The following is a 20586-nucleotide window of genomic DNA, read 5'->3' on the forward strand; positions in this document are numbered from 1 at the left end:
TTCAATATCTTGGTGAATCTTACCACATGTGCTCCAGCTAAGTCTCATCCTCCCTATAGTGTGATGAGCAGCACTGCACTCAGTGCTCCAGGTCTCTGCTAACAATGAAGATGTAGCATGATGTTCTTAGGAAATATTGATTCCAAATAAATTATTGGGAGGCAGAGATGTGGAGACAGGCAAAACACAAGCTGTTTCACAGGTTATTCATGATGGGCAAATACAATAACACTAATTTTAATCTTCCACTTCCTCTTTGGGCATTTAGCTACTTCAACACAGCTGCTTCCCCCTATTCACAACATGACTAAATTGGGGGTACACAAAAATGCTGGAGAAACTCAGCGGGTGCAGCAGCATCTATGGAGCGAAGGAAATAGGCAACGTTGGGCATTTAAATGTGTTGGACAGCACTGACTATATGCCTTGCTCAAGCATGATGAGACAGCATTCCATTGCAATTGTCTTTTATATTTTTCACTCGAAAGTACTACATTGGAAAGACTTCCATTTGATTGAAAATGGGGAAATCGAAGTAAATCAGTACTGAAAAACAGGAGAAGCTATCCTGAATTCTGACAAAGGGCCAATTTTTAGGCGACTACAGGCGACTAGGCTGTCGCCACATGGTCACCAGGTATGTCGCCTGTATGGTCGTGGTGGTCTCCTCAGTCGCCCAAAGAGTCGTAGCGTCTTTCTGGTCGCCGCTGGATTTTCAACATGTTGAAAATTTTTCGGAGACAGTCGGCGACAGTGGGTTTGACACCAATGAGCGTAGCTTGACTTCTGCTGACGTAGGTGCTGTCGCAGTAGTCGCCAGGTTAACGTAGATTGTTGCCAGTTGACGTAGGTTGTTGCCGGTGCTGACTTCGGTTTGTTTTTGTTGTTAAAGTAAAATTATTCTATTTCAAATTTTATGTCGAAGGGGAGTCCAGTCGCCGGTTTATCAGCAACCTGCTATGATTATGACAGTCGCCTAAAAATAGCCTAAGTGGGACAGGCAGGCCCTTTAAACGGTGATTTTGTTTCCCTTCTCACAAATATGGTGTGTCCTGCTATTTTTTACGTGTTTTTATTTTAGAAAGAGCATCTGCTGTCCTCCCACCGCCCCCACCCCTCAACCTACCCCCTAGCTATCCAACACAGGTTTGATGCCTACTACCCGTGTGATAAAATACATGGAAATAAATTGGTTTACTGCCTTTTAGGAACATTAAAACAGGTCTATGATACAATACATGGCGAGAAAATAGTTTACTAGCTTTTAGAAACATTAAAACAGCTTTTGGGCCATTCTAATGCTGTTTGTTGAAATACTATAAAAATTAAGATCTTGCATTGTCACAGAACAGCACAATTTGGTTCCCATCTCAATCTGGACAACAGCAGTCTTCTCTGTTAAACTAGTGAAAGTTAATGCAGCTGTCATAATTTGTTCTCTCGGGCAACCTGCACTTGGTTCATAAGGGATATAACAGTTCTGTAAGGAAGCAACTCTTACAGTTCCTGGGAAAAATTGTTACTAAATGAATAGACGCTGTAATCAGGAGTGGGTGGTGGGGTTGGGTTAGAAGAAAGTGAGCAAGGGATGTTCCAATTAGGATCAGATAGACTCGACTAACAGACATTACTCACAGATTGCACGTTCTCAGTGGAAGGATGCAACAGAGAGGATTTTTACAAGGATTTCAATAAATGACTGCTTCTTTGGAAAGCCTGTAAGGCAGCCAGATGCCTTTGGCAATTGAACCCTGTCAGCTGAAAGAAAGCAGATACATCTTCTGTCTTTTAAAAGAGTTTGGATGCAGCTGTGAGCAGTAAATGGTGCAATGTAGCAGAAATCAGTAGCAGGAGCCTGGAATGAACCTGAGGCTAAGTAGTTGAGAATGACTGTGATCACCATGAGCAAAGCAATCTGGGCTCGTTCACATGGCTGTATCTGAGGTGGGAAGAAGTCACAAAGCACATTAAGGACAAAGAGGACAGCATTATCCCTTTAAACATCACAATGTTAAGAGAAAGGGCTGGTAAACCCTGGTTGTTCTATGAGGGAATAAGAAATGCCACTTTTTAGACATGTCAAATTGAAAGTTTTCCGAGTTGTGATTATTGATATTATTAGGGGGGTGGGGGAGAGGTTATTCAATAGCTCTTGCTAGTCTACTATTTGTGGGTGCATTTATACACCATGCTCTGGATATTACACTATTAAAATGGTGGTGTATTTGAACAGTTTAGAAATTTGCACTTAACTATAGTACAACTACTTATCCAAAAGGGAAAAACACGTAGAAAACATGAGAAACGAAAATAAGAACATGAAAGATGAAATGAAATTGACAAGAAAATAAAGGGTTAATAATCTTTATTCTGCTTTTCAAAAGCGTTTGGATTTTAAGTTGGGAAATTAGAATTTCCCACAATGTTACACCAGTGTCAAATATAGCATTGGTGTGAAATAGAATAACACACCCATTGCAAATCTGGGTCACACCATTTAGGAGTACTTCCCAAGTCAATCAGTGACAACTTATCTTCAAGACATTAAACTAGAACTAAGCTACAATGTTATTGTCCAGAATGGACTTGACTGGCAACTTCAATAAACTACCTAAACCTTGACTCTATAGTACAGCTGTCAATGTGCACTTTATACTTAATGACTATATATTGCTGTCCCACCTGTAGTTACAAGGGTGCAGTGGTGATGATCCACTATAGGGACGATCTACAAAGTGGTCTATGATAATTCCCATGATTGGCTGGGTCCGCTCCAGCTGCCTGTGAAATAATTCAAAGTAAAAATTACAAATTAAAAGAGTTCCTAGAAAAAAAGATAACCATTATGTTCCCTGCTTAACTGATCACATTAAGCAGTGGGACATAGTGATAGTCCACTTGTCAAAACTGATACCTGGTAATAATATCAAAATGATAGCATGTATAGAATAACCAGAGCTATTCTGTTCAGCAAGGTGAAAAATCATACTGATAATGAAAGGTGCAAGTGCAGTGGAAAAGGCGCCACACTTTTCCCCCCTCAGTTGTATTTTGGACAAAAGATACATTTATGGGTTTTGATTTTAGAGCTATTTCCTTCCAGAATGTCTTACTTCTCATATTTAAAACTATAGGACAACCAAGGTAGAAGGGGAATCAAGGAAAATGTGGAAGGTAATTGCATTCCAAATTTGATTTGCCCAAGCTCACTCTGAATTATAACAAGGCACAAAGCACAACACAGTTGATCTGACAACCTTCGGCCTCTGGGTTATTGGTGGAAAGGAAAATGAAAAAAAGAAATGGCGGCCACGGTGGCGTAGCTGTAGAGTTGCTACCTTTGCAGCGCCGGAGACCCGGGTTCGATCCTGACCACGGGTGCTGTTTGTACGTTCTCCCTGTGAGTTTTCTCCGAGATCTTCGTTTTCCTCCCACACTCCAAAAACGTACAGGTATGTAGGTTAATTATCTTAGTATATATGTAAAATATCCCTAGTGTGTAGGATAGTGTTAATTGTGGGGATCGCTGGTTGGTGTTGACTTGGTGGGCCGAAACGCCTGTTTCCGCGCTGTATCTCTGAACTAAAGAATCATCCTTCATGTATTATGAAATGGCAAAAATGGAAATACTATTTTCCAAACATCTTCTCATTCACAAGATCAGATTGCAGCCTTGAATTTACTACTAATTTATAATTTGTACTGTGATAAAACTGCATTTCTAAGACAGAAGGAAGTGAGATATTTTGACTCATTAGTTCCATGTCTGATTACCCAAGAGAAATTGAAAATTATATATATTATCCCCCTCTCCTACATAGCTCGTTATGTCTCTGCTCAAAATATTTTTCCTTATATGCAGTTTCCCTTTAAGTAGACATTGAGACAGGAAGAAGTTGGGGCAAAATATTCCAGACTTCAATAATATCATATAAATAGATTTCTGATTTGTACTTTTACTTTATTGATTTATGACTCCTTTTCATTGATTCCCCAATCAGCAAAAATTGTTGTTCTCTACTTAATGCTTCAAAAGTTAATCTACCACTGTCCTTGCATTACTAATCAGTGTTTTAAGTTTAATTTAATACCAGTGGGAAATATCAGTATTCTTGGTTAAGTTATAATTTCTGTTAAGTTATGGCGAATAGCTTGTGATTGATAATTCTTTCATCATTTAACATATTGAAGACATGCCAACTCTAATAATTCTATTTAATTGAGCCGTATTTAAAAACCACTGAAATTAATTCAAAAGATTGCTGCAGTTTCTTACGTAAATCCAACCGATTAAAAGACTGCTGACTTAAGGCAAATTAATATTTAAATTTTATATCTGGCCCTTGGGCTAGAGTAAGAATTTTCTTTTTTTGCTAGCGTGCTGTCAATATGTTCTCCTGTGTAAAACAGTGCAAATCTACTCTCTAAAACGAATTATCAGAAATAGAACATTTGAAAAGTTGCCATTCCTTTTCCTTTGCTTCAATGTTTTCTATCTCCGTAGAGTTTACATGCAGTTTACATTTATATCAAGGCCAACAGCAAAGGAAAAAATCTATAAATTCACCCTCTCATCTATTTTACTTAAATTACTGTACATTATTCAATTATCATGCTTCATAGTCAGTATTCTTTGCTCCCGGACAACATTTCATTAGCTAATTGAATGTCAGGTACATTGAAGCATGAACAAGAATGTGGAATTAATCTCCGATGTGGGTAAGAGAAAAAAAACTCTGGGCAGCAACGGAAAGAAATAAGTCTATGTTAATCTGTTAGAATTTGGTCTTTGGTGGTGACCCAGTATATTCCTGCAATGTTAAATTCTGCTGGCTATTATAATGTCAAATATATAGACTGATTCCCACAGTAATTCAAAACTTATAGGTTCTTACTTAAATTGCAATAGGTGCAGAAATTACAGACTGCGCAATGTCAGGCCCCTGTTGCAATGGGCTGCATCAACCTACCCATCCACTGAGCTTTAACGAAATCCCCCACGCTCAAGGTCTCTTTTATAAACTACTGCAAATTATAGTAAATATGTATAAACCTTCAATTTTGATTCTCTTGTCCCAAACTATCCCAAATATTTTAAAAGTCTAGAATTTAAGTATGGACTTCTTTATTAAATTAAGGAGCCACAAAACATTTCATACTGTTACTGCAATGGTGCAAGCACCAAAACTGCTTTACTACGAACATAAAGCAATGGACAGAGGTTGTGAGATTTATCAATTCTTACAATTGCCACAAATAAATTACCAAAAATAGTTCTCATTCAATTGTGACTGGGCAGCTGATCTGGCATGACCAATGAGAGACGATGCTCCTTCTCAGGTTGTAGTAAAGGGCTCAATTTGGTATCTTTGAGCAAAATCCTCACTATTCCTTGTTCTTGCCTTCATTCTTGAGTACAGAAATTGATGCATACTTCCAAAGATATAGAGAACAATAAACTGGAGACTGTTGGGGGAATCCAGAACCAGGGGCCACAGTTTAAGAATAAAGGGTAAACCATTTAGAACAGAGACAAGGAAACACTTTTTCACACAGAAAGTTGTGTGTCTGTGGAATTCTCTGCCTCAGAGGGCAGTGGAGGCCGGTTCTCTGGATACTTTCAAGTGAGAGCTAGATAGGGCTCTTAAAGATAGCAGAGTCAGGGGATATGGGGAGAAGGCAGGAGCGGGGTACTGACTGGGGATGATCAGCCATGATCACATTGAATGGCGGTGCTGGCTCGAAGGGCCTACTCCTACACCTATTGTCTATGGTCTAAACCTGATTTATTTTCTTCAGGATTTTACTTACTTATGTCTTACCAATATTAAAATAAAAACAAATGGCAATCATGACTTGACTCAAAATGATTTTTAATCCATATTCCATAAAAACAAAATAATTGGAGTTATCATAATGCTAATGATGCTCACCTCAAAGGCAACTCACATGCAAAATGGTGTGCAGGGAACAGCATTACTCACAATTGGTTTCTCATTCTGTTCTGTATGTTCTGGCTTCTCTTTGTCCTTTTGTTCAATGTGAAGTATTTCAAGATCATTTTGGTTGCACACATCACAAGTCAAACGACTCTTGCAGTCTTTGCTCATGTGTCCTATTTTCAAACATCCAAAACAGACTCCCTTCTCCTTTAAGAAGTCTATCCTTTCTCTGTGCCCCTTCTTCCTGATCTGTGGACACCGCCCCAATGTGTGACCACTTTTATTGCATTAATAATAATAATAATAAATTTTATTTACTGGGCGCCTTTCAGACATCTCAAGGACACCTTACATAGTAATCGGAATAACATATAATCGGAATATAACAAGTAATAAAGACATCACAGAGACACAAATTAAAAACAGAATTCAATCCAAAAACAGAAAATCAAAAACACAGTGTGAAGAGAGAGCAGCGGCAGCCAAAGCGCGCCAGCGTCCACTCTCTCTCCACGGCAGCCATCTTGGACACAGACCTACAGGACTACAATTAGACAAAAAAATCATCCCCCCACAGTGGACACCACTGTGGAGGAAGGCACAATGTCCAGTCCCCAACCCATGTTCACCCCAAAGTCAGGCCTATTGAGGCCACCGCAATTGCCTCTACGGAGGCCCGATGTCCCTGGCCGTTCTCACCGGGTGGTCTTGCCCCGACGTCGGGAGAGTCCTTTCGGCGGCTGGGCCACCTGGAACGGCCGCTTCCTGGTTGGAGCCCGCGGCTGCCAAAGCCGACAAGGCCGCGCCGGTTTGGAGCTCCCAGACTCCCGATGATAAAGTCGGCGCCGCCTCTCCGCACGCCGCCTCTCCGCTCCGAAGACCCGCAGCCCGGAGATGTTGCTCTCGGCGGTCCAGCTCGCCAGAGCTCCAGCGCGTCGCTCCAGCGCGGCGACCCAGGCAAGGCATCGCCCGCTCCGCTCCAGCGCTCCAACACTGTGCCGCCGCCGAGGCCGAGGTGCTGGGCGGTCCCCGCCAGGAAACGGCGCTCCAAGCCCGCTGGTAGGCCACGAGGACGTGTCGACGGGCAGCCCGGAGAAAAGGCTGCCACACCGACCAGGTAGGGACCGAAAAATATAGTTACACCTACCCCCCACATTAAAAAGACCATATCCCCAACAAACAAAAAAACAGGACTCACTAAAAACTATTAAAAAAAACGAATTTAAAACAGACGGCTGCTGGCTAGCAGCCGTTCAACAAGATGGCTCCTCCTTGAGAATTAGTGGTGGATACATTTATTTTCATTCCATTTGTTGTCAGATTTTCTTGCACTGCTATTTCTACAGGTATTACAGCTGTTGCAAAACTGCTTCATCTTGGTCCTGACCTTTCTCTTGCTTTAGCAAAGGTAGATCTTTTGACAGTTGCTATTGGCCTAGCATCCTGGATGTTTCTGAAAAGTGGATCTGACAGTATCTTCACGTCTCTCTATGAAGTCTACCAGGTCAGAAAATCTCGCTCTATGTCCACGCCTTTCCTGTAGCTGACATGCCGTATCTCTCCCCCCCCCCGTACTGAATGATGGAAACCAAGGTGAAATCTGTAACTTAATTCAGAGGCAAAATAACATCACTGCTCTTCTGGCTCAACAAAGTCTCTCTGCTATTTTACCACCAAGAGACATTCCTGTTTATGATGGTGATCCTTTGCAGTATAAAGTTTTCATCAGGGCATTTGAGAGAGGAGTGGAAATAAAGACTAATGATGACAGTGACTGCTTGCATTTTCTAGAGCAATACACAAGAGGGCATCCAACATGGACACCCGCAGCTGCCAACATTTGCCACCAACCCAGGGCCATCAAAGAGCAAAGGATCTGCTTAAAGAACATTTTCGTAATGAACATAAGATTGCCACTTCATATGCGGACAAGGCATTTGCTTGGTCAGTGATCAGATCAGAGGTTGTGAAAGCATTGCAAGCGTTCTCACGGTCCCTTAGAGGTCGTCGCAATGCAATGGAACATCTCACCGATATGGAGGAAATGAATGTTGCTTCAAATATGAAGATTATCCTTCTAAAACTGCCTTACAAGCTCAGACACAAGTGGAGAGATACGGCATGTCAGCTACAGGAAAGGCGTGGACATAGAGCAAGATTTTCTGACCTGGTAGACTTCATAGAGAGACGTGAAGATACTGTCAGATCCACTTTTCAGAAACATCCAGGATGCTAGGCCAATAGCAACTGTCAAAAGATCTACCTTTGCTAAAGCAAGAGAAAGGTCAGGACCAAGAGGAAGCAGTTTTGCAACAGCTGTAATACCTGTAGAAATAACAGTACAAGAAAATCTGACAACAATTGGAATGAAAATAAATGTATCCACCACTAATTCTCAAGGTTCTTGTTTGTTAATGCAATAAAAGTGGTCACACATTGGGGCGGTGTCCACAGATCAGGAAGAAGGGGCACAGAGAAAGGATAGACTTCTTAAAGGAGAAAGGAGTCTGTTTTGAATGTTTGAAAATAGGACACATGAGCAAAGACTGCAAGTCGTTTGACTTGTGATGTGTACAACCAAAATGATCTTGAAATACTTCACATTGAACAAAAGGACAAAGAGAAGCCAGAATATACAGAACAGAATGAGAAACCAATTGTGAGTAATGCTGTTCCCTCACCTCATATGTGTGGGCGTATTGGGGCCGGTGATGAAACCTGCATTTTCTCCATTGTACCAGTACAGGTAAAGAGCCACAAGGGGGACACAGTGTTGCAAACATACGCATTTTTGGATCATGGACGCTCAACTGCCTCTTGCACAGAAAGCTTGATGAGACGGCTGAACATTACAGGACAAAAGACCAGTATTCTCTTGCGTACCTTGATCTTGATCATCATATCTCCGGTTTGGAAATATCTAGTCTGGACAAAGACGATTATATTCAACCATCTGATGTGTTCCCACATAAGACCATGCCTGTTTCCCAGCTAAGCATTCCCAGACAGGAAGAATCTGATACAGTGGCCTTACTTGAAGGATATCATGATTCCTGAAATAGACTCTGGCATCGAAACAAATGCTTCAAAGGTATTGGAACCTTGGGAGCTGGTCAACAGCCAAGGGGATGGACCATACGCTGTGAGGACCCTACTGCGGTGGGTCATCTATGGACCCCTGAGAAGAGACAACAACAACAGGGATGAAAATGGCTGCCCTGCAGCTGCTGTCAATCGAATATCCATTGTAAACCCAGAGGAGCTACTGGTCAAACAACACAATCACGACTTCAGTGAAAGAACCAGCAAGGAAACAGAGGAAATGTCCAGAGAAGAAGTAAAATTCTTGGATATTATGAATCGCTCAGCGAAGATGACAGATGGACACTATTCTCTAGACTTACCTTTCAAACAAGAAAACGTCAACATGCCAAATAACCGTTGCATTGCAGAGCAGCTCACCGAGAGCCTGGAATGCAAGTTTGGCAAGAATAAGAATTTCATGATGAATATACATCTTTCCTCACAGAAATGATTGACAATGGTTATGCTGAAATGGTACCAGTGGACCAGCTGAATCAAAGTGATGGAGTACATCCCTCATCATGGGGTGTATCACTCAAGGAAAGGAACCTTAAGGGTGGTCTTTGACTGTGGTGCAGTCTTCAAAGGAACATCACTTAACTACTGCAGGGTCCAGACCTTGCCAATTCACTCATTGGAGTTCTCATCAGATTCAGACAAGAACTGGTTGCTTTGATGGCTAATATCAAAGCAATGTTTCATCAGGTCAAGGTATCAGAAAAGCATATTGACTATCTGCGATTCCTTTGGTGCCCGAGGGTGATGTGCAGCAAGATCTTGTAGAATACCGGATGAAGGTACATCTTTTTGAAGCAGTGTCGTCACCAAGTTGTGCAAACTTCGTATTAAGGAAGACTGCTGAAGAGAACATAGCTCATTTTCCAGCAGAGGTGACAAACACAGTAAAGAACAACTTCTATGTAAATGATTGTTTAATATCCATGCCTTTGGAACAGGAAGCAGTTCAAATGGCAAGAGACCCGACTTTCCTCTGCCAAACTGGAGGATTCATGCTGTCAAAGTGGATCAGCAACAGCCATGCTGTATTGACATCCATTCCACAAGAAAACAGAACCAAGGAGACCTGAGAGTTGGACTTGGACAAAGACAATCTGCAATGGAAAGAGCACTGGGATTGCACTGGTGCGTTGAAACAGATGTGTTCAAGTTCAGAATTGCTGCACAGGAACGACCATACATAAGACGGGGCATCTTGTTCGTGGTTGGCTCTATATACGACCCTTTAGGATTTCTAGCATCATTTACCCTGCCAGCCAAGCAGATTATGCAGGAGCTCCGTAAGAAAAGACTCAGATGGGATTAAAACATACCCCAAACCTTCTCTCAGTGTTGGACAGGATGGTTAGCAGTTCTCAACAAGATGGACCGTTGCGTGAAGCCCACAAGCTTTGGTCAAATCAGATATGCACAGCTGCACCACTTATCGGATGCCAGTAAAAGTGGCTACGGTACTGTTTCATATCTAAGACTGCAAGATGATAACAAAGAAGTGCATGTTGCATTCATAATGGGAAAATCATAATGGGGGAAAATCCAGAGTGGCACCATTAAAACAAATGACGATTCCCAGATTGGAGCTTACAGCTGTAGTCCTAGCTGTCAGAGTTGACACAATGCTGCGAAAAGAATTACAGCTTCAACTGGACAAATCCATCTTCTGGGCTGATAGCACAACAGTGCTCAAGTACATCAATAACGAAACTAAATGCTTCCAAACATTTGTAGCAAACAGGATCTCTTTTGTAAGGGATGCTACTGATGCATCACAATGGAAATATGTTGGCACAAAGGAAAATTCTGCAGATGAAGCCTCTAGAGGACTAACAGCAGCCGCTTTTTAAGCTGCAAAACATAAGAAGGAAGAGAAGATTGAAGTATCACTGAAAAGAAGATTAAATGCCAACACATAGTTCATACTTTTTTTTTTTTAAATATGTGTAAAGTTTTTATAGCTCCTTTTAATGTGATTAGGTTGGCTGCTCACTTGTGGAATGGTTTAGCAAGCTCAAAGAGATTGTATTATTTTGTCTAGATATATATTGCAGTATTATTTTGGACACTTGGGGGTGGTGATTAGATGCACAGGGTGGTGTATATATAAGCGCACAGGGAACAGGAAGTGGCAGACACAGGGAGGGAGAGCATACAGTTCCTACCAGACCAAGGACAAAGCAGCCAGCTACAACTTGCATGCAGAATAAGGAAAACCTGGTACGTTTATCTCTTTGTTTGTACAACTACTTCAATAAACAACCAAACTGGAAATAATGACTGGAAGATCAGTTCTATTGGGTCTGCGTTAGTTCACTCCTACTGTACCTGTGTAGTAATGGCAACTGGAAAAGAGGACGCTGGAAAAGTCGGAAATTTGCCATTACAGAGATACTAGACTAAGTGGGACCCGTTGGATCCCTGCCACACAGGAGGCTTGGTCCCCCAACAAAATATTCCACCACACCCATAGCCCCCAATTGCACAGGCGCAGCTCATTTTTCCTCATCCCTAACACTCTCTCCCCCTCCTCTTCTTTCCCCTCTCCTCCTCCCCTTCCCCAATCCCTCCCTCACCTTTCTCTCCATCTCCCTACCCGCATTCACTCCCTCCATAATTCCTCCCCCCCCCCCCCCCTCTCCCTCTATCCCCTCTCCTCCCCACGCTCCCTCCCCAAGATCTCGAGGTTGCCGCTCCTCTCCATTCTTGCATGCCCCGGAGAAGCATCAGCACGGATCCTTGGCTTGGCCCGGAAGCACCAGCAGCTACGGCTGCGCCGGCGGGGGGTGGAGAGCTCGGAGAAAAGACGGGGGAAGAGCCATGGCGGAGTGGGGGAGGTATCACGGGGAAGAGGGCCAGGAGCCAGCGAGGGGGACCAGAGGGGAAGGGGCTGGAGCTGCAGGACGTTGTGATGATGGTGCGTTTGGGACTCACAGGGGGCGCTGGATGCTCACTTCCGCCAGGATCAGATTCTCCGCTTTCTATTTGGCTGCATCTCTTGTGCTGTTTCCGGTCTCTCCAAAAATTGTGTCCAGTTGGAGACTTCCGCCGGCCACCCACAGTGCCCTTCAGCTCCAGTAAAGACGCAATGGCGCAGGTAGGGGCGGACCATCCCGCGGAGTGATAGAAGAGACCAATCCACGCAGCGCTGACTGGCAGGAGAGATCGTTCTGCGCACACGCGGTTTTTAAGATTTTTAAAACTCGCTAACTTTTACAATATACCACCGATCGGAATTAAACTTGTTGCACTCGCAGCACAAGAAAAGGCGAGTGAGCTGGTGAAAAATCATAGCGCTATCGCGTACCATTTTTGCGCAAATAGAAAACCCGCACAAACCAGAAGAGTACAAGATCAGAGTTTTAGTTATGTATAGATTTGCTCTCTTACTGTTCATATTCTATTATGTTCTTGCCTCCTGATTCTTCCGTGAAAATAAATCACCCGTGTGTAAATTGCATTTGGAAATTCACTAGTCTATGTCCCTTTCTGTGTTTAGTATTTTCCTCACTGATTACTACAATTCCAAATATGTAAAGTGCAAACTTTGAAATTCCGACTCGTTAAAGAATCAGTTTAACACATTTGGGAACTGTGGCTGGGCTCTGTATTTGAACTAAACTAACGTATGATAAGAAAAGTTAGTAAAGCAAGCGATTCTACTGATGACAGCTCCTTGCCCTATTCCATATATTTTAATTATTTTTTAAACACCTCACTTAATTGTAAAATTTATTAAGTTTACGTTCTGCATTCACCTTAATTGAATCATCTCCTTTTGTTCATGATGACAACACCGGAGTTATTTAATCAGTATGCCACCATTTTGAATCACAGCAAGATCATTTCTAAATCTCACTTCCAGCAATAGCGCTCTTCTTAGCCAGTCAGGTCAGTATTTAATCCCATTATTCGATTTAAACGTGTTTAGTGCCCTAGATCTATTGCTATATACAAATAGAACAACCATTTGCTAGTTCTCTTCTTGAAATAACCCCAACAATGAACTGAGTGTAAAATATATTCTGCAATTGTATAGGGCTCCGGTGAGACCACATCTGGAGTATTGTGTACAGTTTTGGTCTCCTAATTTGAGGAAGGACATCCTTGTGATTGAGGCAGTGCAGCGTAGGTTCACGAGATTGATCCCTGGGATGGCGGGACTGTTATACGAGGAAGGATTGAAAAGACTAGGCTTGTATTCACTGGAGTTTAGAAGGATGAGGGGCAAATCTTATAGAAACATATAAAATTATAAAAGGACTGGACAAGCTAGATGCAGGAAAAATGTTCCCAATGTTGGGCGAGTCCAGAACCAGGACCCACAGTCTTAGAATAAAGGGGAGGTCATTTAAGACTGAGGTGAGAAAAACCTTTTCCACCCAGAGAGTTGTGAATTTATGGAATTCCCTGCCACAGAGGGCAGTGGAGGCCAAATCACTGTAATGGATTTAAGAGAGAGTTAGATAGAGCTCTTGAGGCTAGTGGAGTCAAGGGATATGGGGAGAAGGCAGGCACGGGTTATTGATAGGGGACGAATGGCCCCCTCCTGCACAGTTTTCTATGTTTCTATGTTTCAAAGCATCATGGTTATGCAACTCTGTATTTGCTTTCCAAGAAGTGTTTCACACTCTATCCAATTTAATAATCGAGGGAGTACAGAACTATTCTGCGTTTTAAATGCAGATATACCAGTGCGGCAACTGAGTATTTTCCATTACCTATTTTTCTCCTGTAAGGCAAGTTCCTTGTTTTCTTCACTGATTTCCCTTCCCAACTCCACCTATGACTGCACCATTTTCTACTGACTTCCTCCCCATCTTGTTCACATTATTTGCAGCAAACCTCCTCTTCCCCTCCCCACCCCATCCCCTCAACAAACCTGCTCAAATCACCTCACTGCCATCTTCTCCCCAATCAATTAGTAATCTTCCACTAATACTGCACTTGTTCATCTGTCAACTATTTGTCAAATAGTACGTATTGACCCACTGTATGGCTTGCACATAAATAAATGATCCAGAACTGTGATTGCAAATAGATTTCATGCACACTGAAGGTTCATGATCCTGCACCAAACTGAAACAGAAGTTGAAGAAGAGTCCAAGATCGTCTTCACTATTAAATGTGAACACTTCTCACACGACCTGTTTTGTAAATACAAGACACTAAAGTATATTAAAAATCATAGATTTATCGTGCAATACACTTGAGCAATCAGGCAGATCACACAAATTAATGTTCATTTTTTTCTGCAAAATGGCTATGAGATTTGCACTGTGGCAAGATTTTGATGATGATGGGGGTTTAATTGATGTAAGTGGGTGATGTGGTAAAGTCAAAATAAGCAATGGCCATGACACTAATTTGAATCTCCTTGATAAGCAATAAAACTGTAGCTTCATCCTCACCATCTGACAAAACTGTTGTGGTTTCCAATGCCACTGTGTGTCATTGACACTTGGAAACATATAAAAACAATTAAAACAGGAAGAGAAAATTAAAGTGACATTTTTGATAAAACATTTGAACTAAATACACTTAAAGTGAATCTTAGATTATTTTAAATACATCATAATAAAAATCTAACAGCTCATTCTTACCTTCTTTTCATGCAATCTCCAATCAAAGGAATAGGCTTATGGATGCTGCTCAACACCCGACAGCAGATTCCCAGAGTTAATGCTGACCTAATTTTAGTTCCCCTTTCTTACAACTTAAGGTGACATACTGTAACATTTTGAGGTAGAGTTCCACCAGGAGCAAACAGTGGTGCAGATTTTTTTTTTACCCCAGTCACTGCTCATTCGTGCAAACAGCATCAATTTATTCAACATTAGATGGGGTGACAATGGAGAACAAAGTGCTTCTTCAGTAGCAACAACCATGACTGGTTGTGTTCACAAGCACTCATAAGCACTCAGCATTGCACCACCTTATTTGATTGGGAAAGTTAAATGGTCATTCTTAAAAGCATTTTAATTTCACTACATAACCATAATAGGTTTCATTGCAATTTAAACATAAACATTGGATGCAATCATCTAACCCCTTATCAATATTCCAAAAAGATTAAGAATTGCAAAACCATATTCAAATTGATTTATGTGTAGGAAGGAACTGCAGATGCTGGTTTAAACCGAAGATAGACACAAAAAGCTGGAGTAACTCAGCGGGTCAGGCAGCATCCCAGGAGAAAAGGAATAGGAAACGTTTCAGTCAAGACCCTTCTTCAGACCGAGAGTCAGGGGAAAAGAAAACGAGAGATATAGATGGTGATGTAGAGATATAGAACAAATGAATGAAAGATATGCAAAAAAGTAATGATGAAAAAGGAAATAGGCCATTGTTGGCTGTGTGCTAGGTAAGATTTATCCTAACTTTTCTTATGCCAGCTCCATCAGTACAAGATAGTATTAGACTTTACCTGCCAGACATGAAAGCCAGGTTAGTTCTGTAAGCACAAGACAGGGTAATAGTGCCAACGGGAGTTCCAACCATTCCAACCCGTACAGTCTGAAAACCTACAAGAAAGTGAGGGAGAGAGACATCAGTGATATAATTCACTGAGACAAGTGGAACTAAATTTCTTACATAGAGTACAACGTGCAGTCACTATGACACGTGCGTTTCAGTTTTTGCTTCGGAACATCAAGGGAATCAGGGGTTTTGAAGATAATACTGGAATATGTTACTGAGATTGAAGATTAGCCATAATCTCAATGAATGGTGGAGCTACGTTCAAAGGGCTAGATCAGGGGTGGGGAACCTGCGGCCTTCTAGGCCATTAAGTGCGGTCTTTTGAATGAATCCAAATTTTGTAGAACAAATCCTTTTATTTTTATTTAGAAGTTTTTGTTCGTCTTTTATTAATTTTTATTTTAATCTTAAAATGAATGTATTTCAAATACCAAAGAGTAAAAGAAGATTCAATGAAATAATCCTCCCCGACTGATGGCCACAATTAAAACATTAGTAAGTCATGAGGGCTATTTTAACACCTGTTATGCTCATGATTTAGTTCTAATGCGACTCTAGAAAGCAGTCACAACAAAGTAATTAAAAGGTTAGTTAACTTTAGAATTAACAAACATTTTAATTTTCTTGAAGTTAGTACATAGTCAAAGGACAAAGGACATTGTCAAATACACCAATTGGTGCAGTGAAATTTGACATGCAGCACACAAATAAGATAAACATAACACTATAGAATTTAACATAAAACATAAAAAACATCCCCACAGCGAAATCAACGTTTCCCACGGTGAGGGAAGGCAACAAAGTTCAGTCCTCTTCCTCTTGTTCACCCGTGGTCGGGGTCTATCAAGTCCTCCGCAGTCGCTGCAAAGGCAGCCCGATGTTTCAAGCTCTCTCGCCGGGATGATGGAGATCCGACGTCGGAACGGAAGAACACTCTCAGCGGCCTGGAGTTCCGGATCGGCCTCTTCCTACCGGAGACCGCGGCTCCCGAAGTCCACAGGCCGAGCTGGGCGGAGATACAATGCTAGCGGTCCTCGGCGAAAGATCCCAGGCTCTGCGATGTTAGAGTCCGCCCGCTGCTGGAAGCTCCACAAACAGCTCCACGGTGTTAAAGTCAGCAGGCCCCCAGAGCTCCAACATGGCGATCCCGGTAAGGCATCGCTCGCTCCGCGATTCAGTGCTGCGCCGCTGCTGAAGCTGCAGCTCTGGCCGGTCTCCGGCAGGAAAGGCCGCGCCAATCCAGATGGTAGGCCACGAGGAGGGGGCGAAGATGCGACTTGGAGGAAAGATGCATCCTCGACCAGGTAGTGACTGAGAAAAACAGTTTCCCCCGTAAACCCCCCCCCCCCCCACCCCCCACATAAAAAGACTAAAAGACCTCCAAAAACAAACCTTTAGACAGACTAAAAATAACAAAGAGGATGAAAGGACAGATAGCTGCTGGCGAGGCTGCCACACTCGATGGCGCCACGACTCGGACAGTTAGATTTTTACAAAATAATGTACATTTTGAAGTAAATCTAATTGAAGTTTCTTGGAAGCGGCCTTATTAAATTACAGCTAACTTAATGCGGCATTCCAACATGAAAATGTTCCCCACCCCTGGGCTAGATAATCCCTACTTGTGAGGAAGGAACTGCAGCTGCTGGTTAATATCTAAGATAGACACAAAAAGCTTGAGTAACTCAGCGGGACAGGCAGTATCTCTAGAGAAAAAGAATGGGTGACGTTTTGGGTCGAAACCCTTCTTCAGACCCAGTCTGAAGGGTGTCGACCCAAAACATCACCTAGTCACTACTTGATCCTATTTCTTAAGAAAGCACAGATGAATTCAGGCTTCTGTGGTTTCATGCACAATTGCAATGATGCCAAGGTGGTTAAAGAACTATTGGCCTGCTTTGGTGGATTGTACTGGACAAAGCCCCACAGAATGAGTATTCATGGTAAAGACTGGAGACAATCTGAGCATATTTCTTCAAGTGACTGAGAAATCTGCACCAAATTTAACCTTAGGCTGGCTTATTATCATGACGTTAAGGATTCTTCATGTTCTAAAATATGTTTTGCAATTCCCAATTAGGCATAAATAGCAAGATCGAGAAGAATGGATACAAAATTTACAAACAAACCTTCACCCAGGCCATTCAGCTGTACTTCTCCAAAATATATCCTGCAAAATTGAAAACAAAACAAAATCTCAAATATTCAAGTAAAATATAATTAATGACCATACCTTAAAATAATTGGATAAGTTCAGAAAATTTGAATCATTTGTAATGATTTCAAATCCAAAGCATACCATAACAGATTTTGTGCAAATTTAAATTGAGGGAAATAATTGCCATAAATTCAGTAGATTAGCAAAAACAAAATTAAAATAAATAAATGTTAGGGAAAATTATTCAAAAAAAGTTTGGAGATGGCAGTAGGTGGCAGAATAATACTAAAGCTTGTTTTTATAATGTGTAGGAAGGAACTGCAGATGCCCTTTTAAACCGAAGATAGACACAAATGCTGAAGTAAATAAGCAGGACAGGCAGCATCTCTGGAGAGAAGGAATGGGTGACGTTTTGGGTCGAGACCCTTCTTTAGGTTTTATAATAATCCATTAAAGACCGGTTTAAATCCTCTCACATGATTTGGAGATACTTGCAATGGTAAAATGATTATTAAGCAGTTGGATTGTTGTAAATATCCATTGATTCATTAGATTCGGTTTATTTTAAACACTATCTTAGTTTAGGTGCAATTTCAATGTCACATGGAATTTGCTTTCATCTAAAGTGGCTTAGCAAGTCATCCATTTATTATGATGAGCTTCAAATGAGTCTTACTACCTCATGGGGATGGATTATTATAAGTAAATCATATATCCATACATTTAGCACAGTCATTTCACCCTTTGAGTGAAAATGTCAAACCTCACCAACATACTGTTTGAAGAAAATAACAAAATTAGAACACTAGAAGTAGCTGGGAAATGGCCTTTTACCTGTACAAGATTACATAGTCATGTCCTTGTTTTCTGGATAGTTTGTATGCAGGTGTCACTCTTGTGATTGCAAGGAGTGATTTCAACAGCAATGACAATCTGTTGTAGACAGTGTAGGAAACCTTAATTTCTTTATCACACCTGAGTAAAACAAAAGATCATCATTGTTGGAGAAACAAGTTACCTCAAAACAGACTCCGCATTTCCATTTCATTTGACATTAGGGATAAAGTACCGTATTTCCCATTGTCGAAGACGCTATTTTTTACCCTAAAATAAGGCCCGAAAATGTACCTGCGTCTTGGAGGCTGAAGGTTAGGTTGTTAGCCAAGAAAGGTTGACTTGGAGTGGTTGGCCGAGCAATGTCACTCGTGTAGTGACTGTTCTGCAGAATCTGCCACGCCTTCGACCCTGGAACTGTGGGAAGCGGCTGTAAAATGACAGCACTGCTGGGGGGGGGGGGGGAGAAAGGGGTAGAATTCCTTTCACAGAATGTGGGAGTCTGGCCCGGGTCAACACGGCCTGGGCTGCACAAAGTAGCAAACTTGGCTGGGCCGCCAGGGGTAAAGCTGCGAGGAGCATTGAGAAGGAGGGGGTCGGGGATCATGACAGCAACTCACTCACTCACTGCTGTCGCGGAGCTCTGGACGCAGAGCCACCGCATTGAGGCCGGGGAGGGAAGTAGCTCGGGTGTTCCACTATGCAGCCGCCGGGACCGGATAGCGGAACCGGCCGCCACCTCAGCGCCTTCTGCCCGCCCGTCAGCCACGGTATCCTTCGGCACAGGCGCAACCGGTGGAGGTGGTGGTTGGCGGGTAGCTACTGGGCAGAAGTCTGGCTGCTCCGTCCCAGGCTCTCTCTCTCTCTCTGTTATGTGATCTCCCTGAGCCAGGAAATCCCCATCCCTCAGACCTGAACCGCACAGTGCATTGTGGGACAGGCGAAGATGGTGACTCCCCGGTCGCCATTGCCTCCTTGAAGGAGTTTCACATCTTCCTTTCTACTGAGTAAACCAACCCCTTGATCCTGTCCCACCAATCTTTTTTCAAAATTTAGCAACTCAAAATGGGGGTGCGTCTTCGACGCAGGTGCGTCTTTGACTCCGGGAAAATACGGTAGTTGAAAACAGTGTTATTTGAAACAGCAACAATCTTCCCATCAGGATTTTAATCAAGTACCCACCATACATGCTAATGCAAGACAACTCTTTACCACTCCAATATTTTGAAGCTCCAGGATGATTTAGGAAAGCAAAGCTTGTTCTCAAATTCCCTTTGATTTACCAAGATAAGATGGTTTTGCTTTCAATTTTTAATTCTCAAAGAATGAACTTACTTTTCACTCATTTCCAAACACCATGTTTCCAACTCCATAGAATCTCCCTGGAATAAAAAGAAAGGGGAAGTGACACGTTTTCAAACAATTCGGAGTTTTAACAGACATTAACATTTATGGCTAACATTTCTGAGCAGAAGTGGCAGGGACTCATTTTACATACCAACATCATATCCTTCATTATATGTACTAGATTGTAAGTACACTAATCTTACTTTAACTATTACTGACTGGTAATTACTGTCTCACTTTGTCATTTTTCTTTTTTGCTTCAGTATAATGTTGACTTGCAACAGCATGGTTCAAAATAAGTAATCAAAATATGACAAGATGAAAAAAAATAAAATGTTGTTGTATTCAATTCAACTTTATTGTCATTGCACAAATACGAGTACAGGTACAACGAAATGCAGTTTAGCGTCTGGTCATAGTGCAAGATAGTAGAAATAAAAATACTGGTTAACAATGTGTGGACTGTGGATGAATTAAACTAGTACATAGGCAAATAAATGTATACAAATGGGAGAGTCTAAAGATAGCTAGCGACGGGACTGTGAGTTCAGCAGTGTAATGGTGTTATTGAAAAAGCTGTTCCTCAGCCTGCTTGTGCGAGACCCGAGGCTCCTGTACCGCCTCCCTGATGGGAGGAGGGCAAATAGTCCATGGTTAGGGTGAGAGGGGTCCTTGATGATTTTCCCGGCCCGTCTCAGACACCGTTTGTGGTGGAGGGCATCCATGGCA

At 42.0% G+C, this 20586-nt stretch overlaps 1 protein-coding gene across 8 annotated transcripts in view; it reads right to left on the reverse strand.

The window, feature by feature from the left end:
• Positions 1 to 20586, reverse strand: part of atg13 (autophagy related 13) — a 78145-nt gene that overhangs the window by 37029 nt on the left and 20530 nt on the right. For 5 of the 8 annotated variants that reach the window (XM_033039192.1, XM_033039198.1, XM_033039191.1 and 2 more), the window contains 5 exons: positions 19846 to 19892; positions 18511 to 18651; positions 17648 to 17688; positions 15466 to 15562; positions 2683 to 2781 (listed from right to left, as the gene is read on the reverse strand). In XM_033039192.1, the coding sequence (XP_032895083.1) occupies positions 2683 to 2781; positions 15466 to 15562; positions 17648 to 17688; positions 18511 to 18651; positions 19846 to 19892 (425 nt within the window). The remainder of the gene's footprint in view (positions 1 to 2682; positions 2782 to 15465; positions 15563 to 17647; positions 17689 to 18510; positions 18652 to 19845; positions 19893 to 20586) is intronic. The other 3 variants (XM_033039194.1, XM_033039196.1, XM_033039199.1) reach the window with 1 other exon arrangement.

Source organism: Amblyraja radiata, chromosome 20 (genome assembly GCF_010909765.2).
Source record: "Amblyraja radiata isolate CabotCenter1 chromosome 20, sAmbRad1.1.pri, whole genome shotgun sequence".
In the NCBI taxonomy this organism is placed as follows: domain Eukaryota; kingdom Metazoa; phylum Chordata; class Chondrichthyes; order Rajiformes; family Rajidae; genus Amblyraja; species Amblyraja radiata.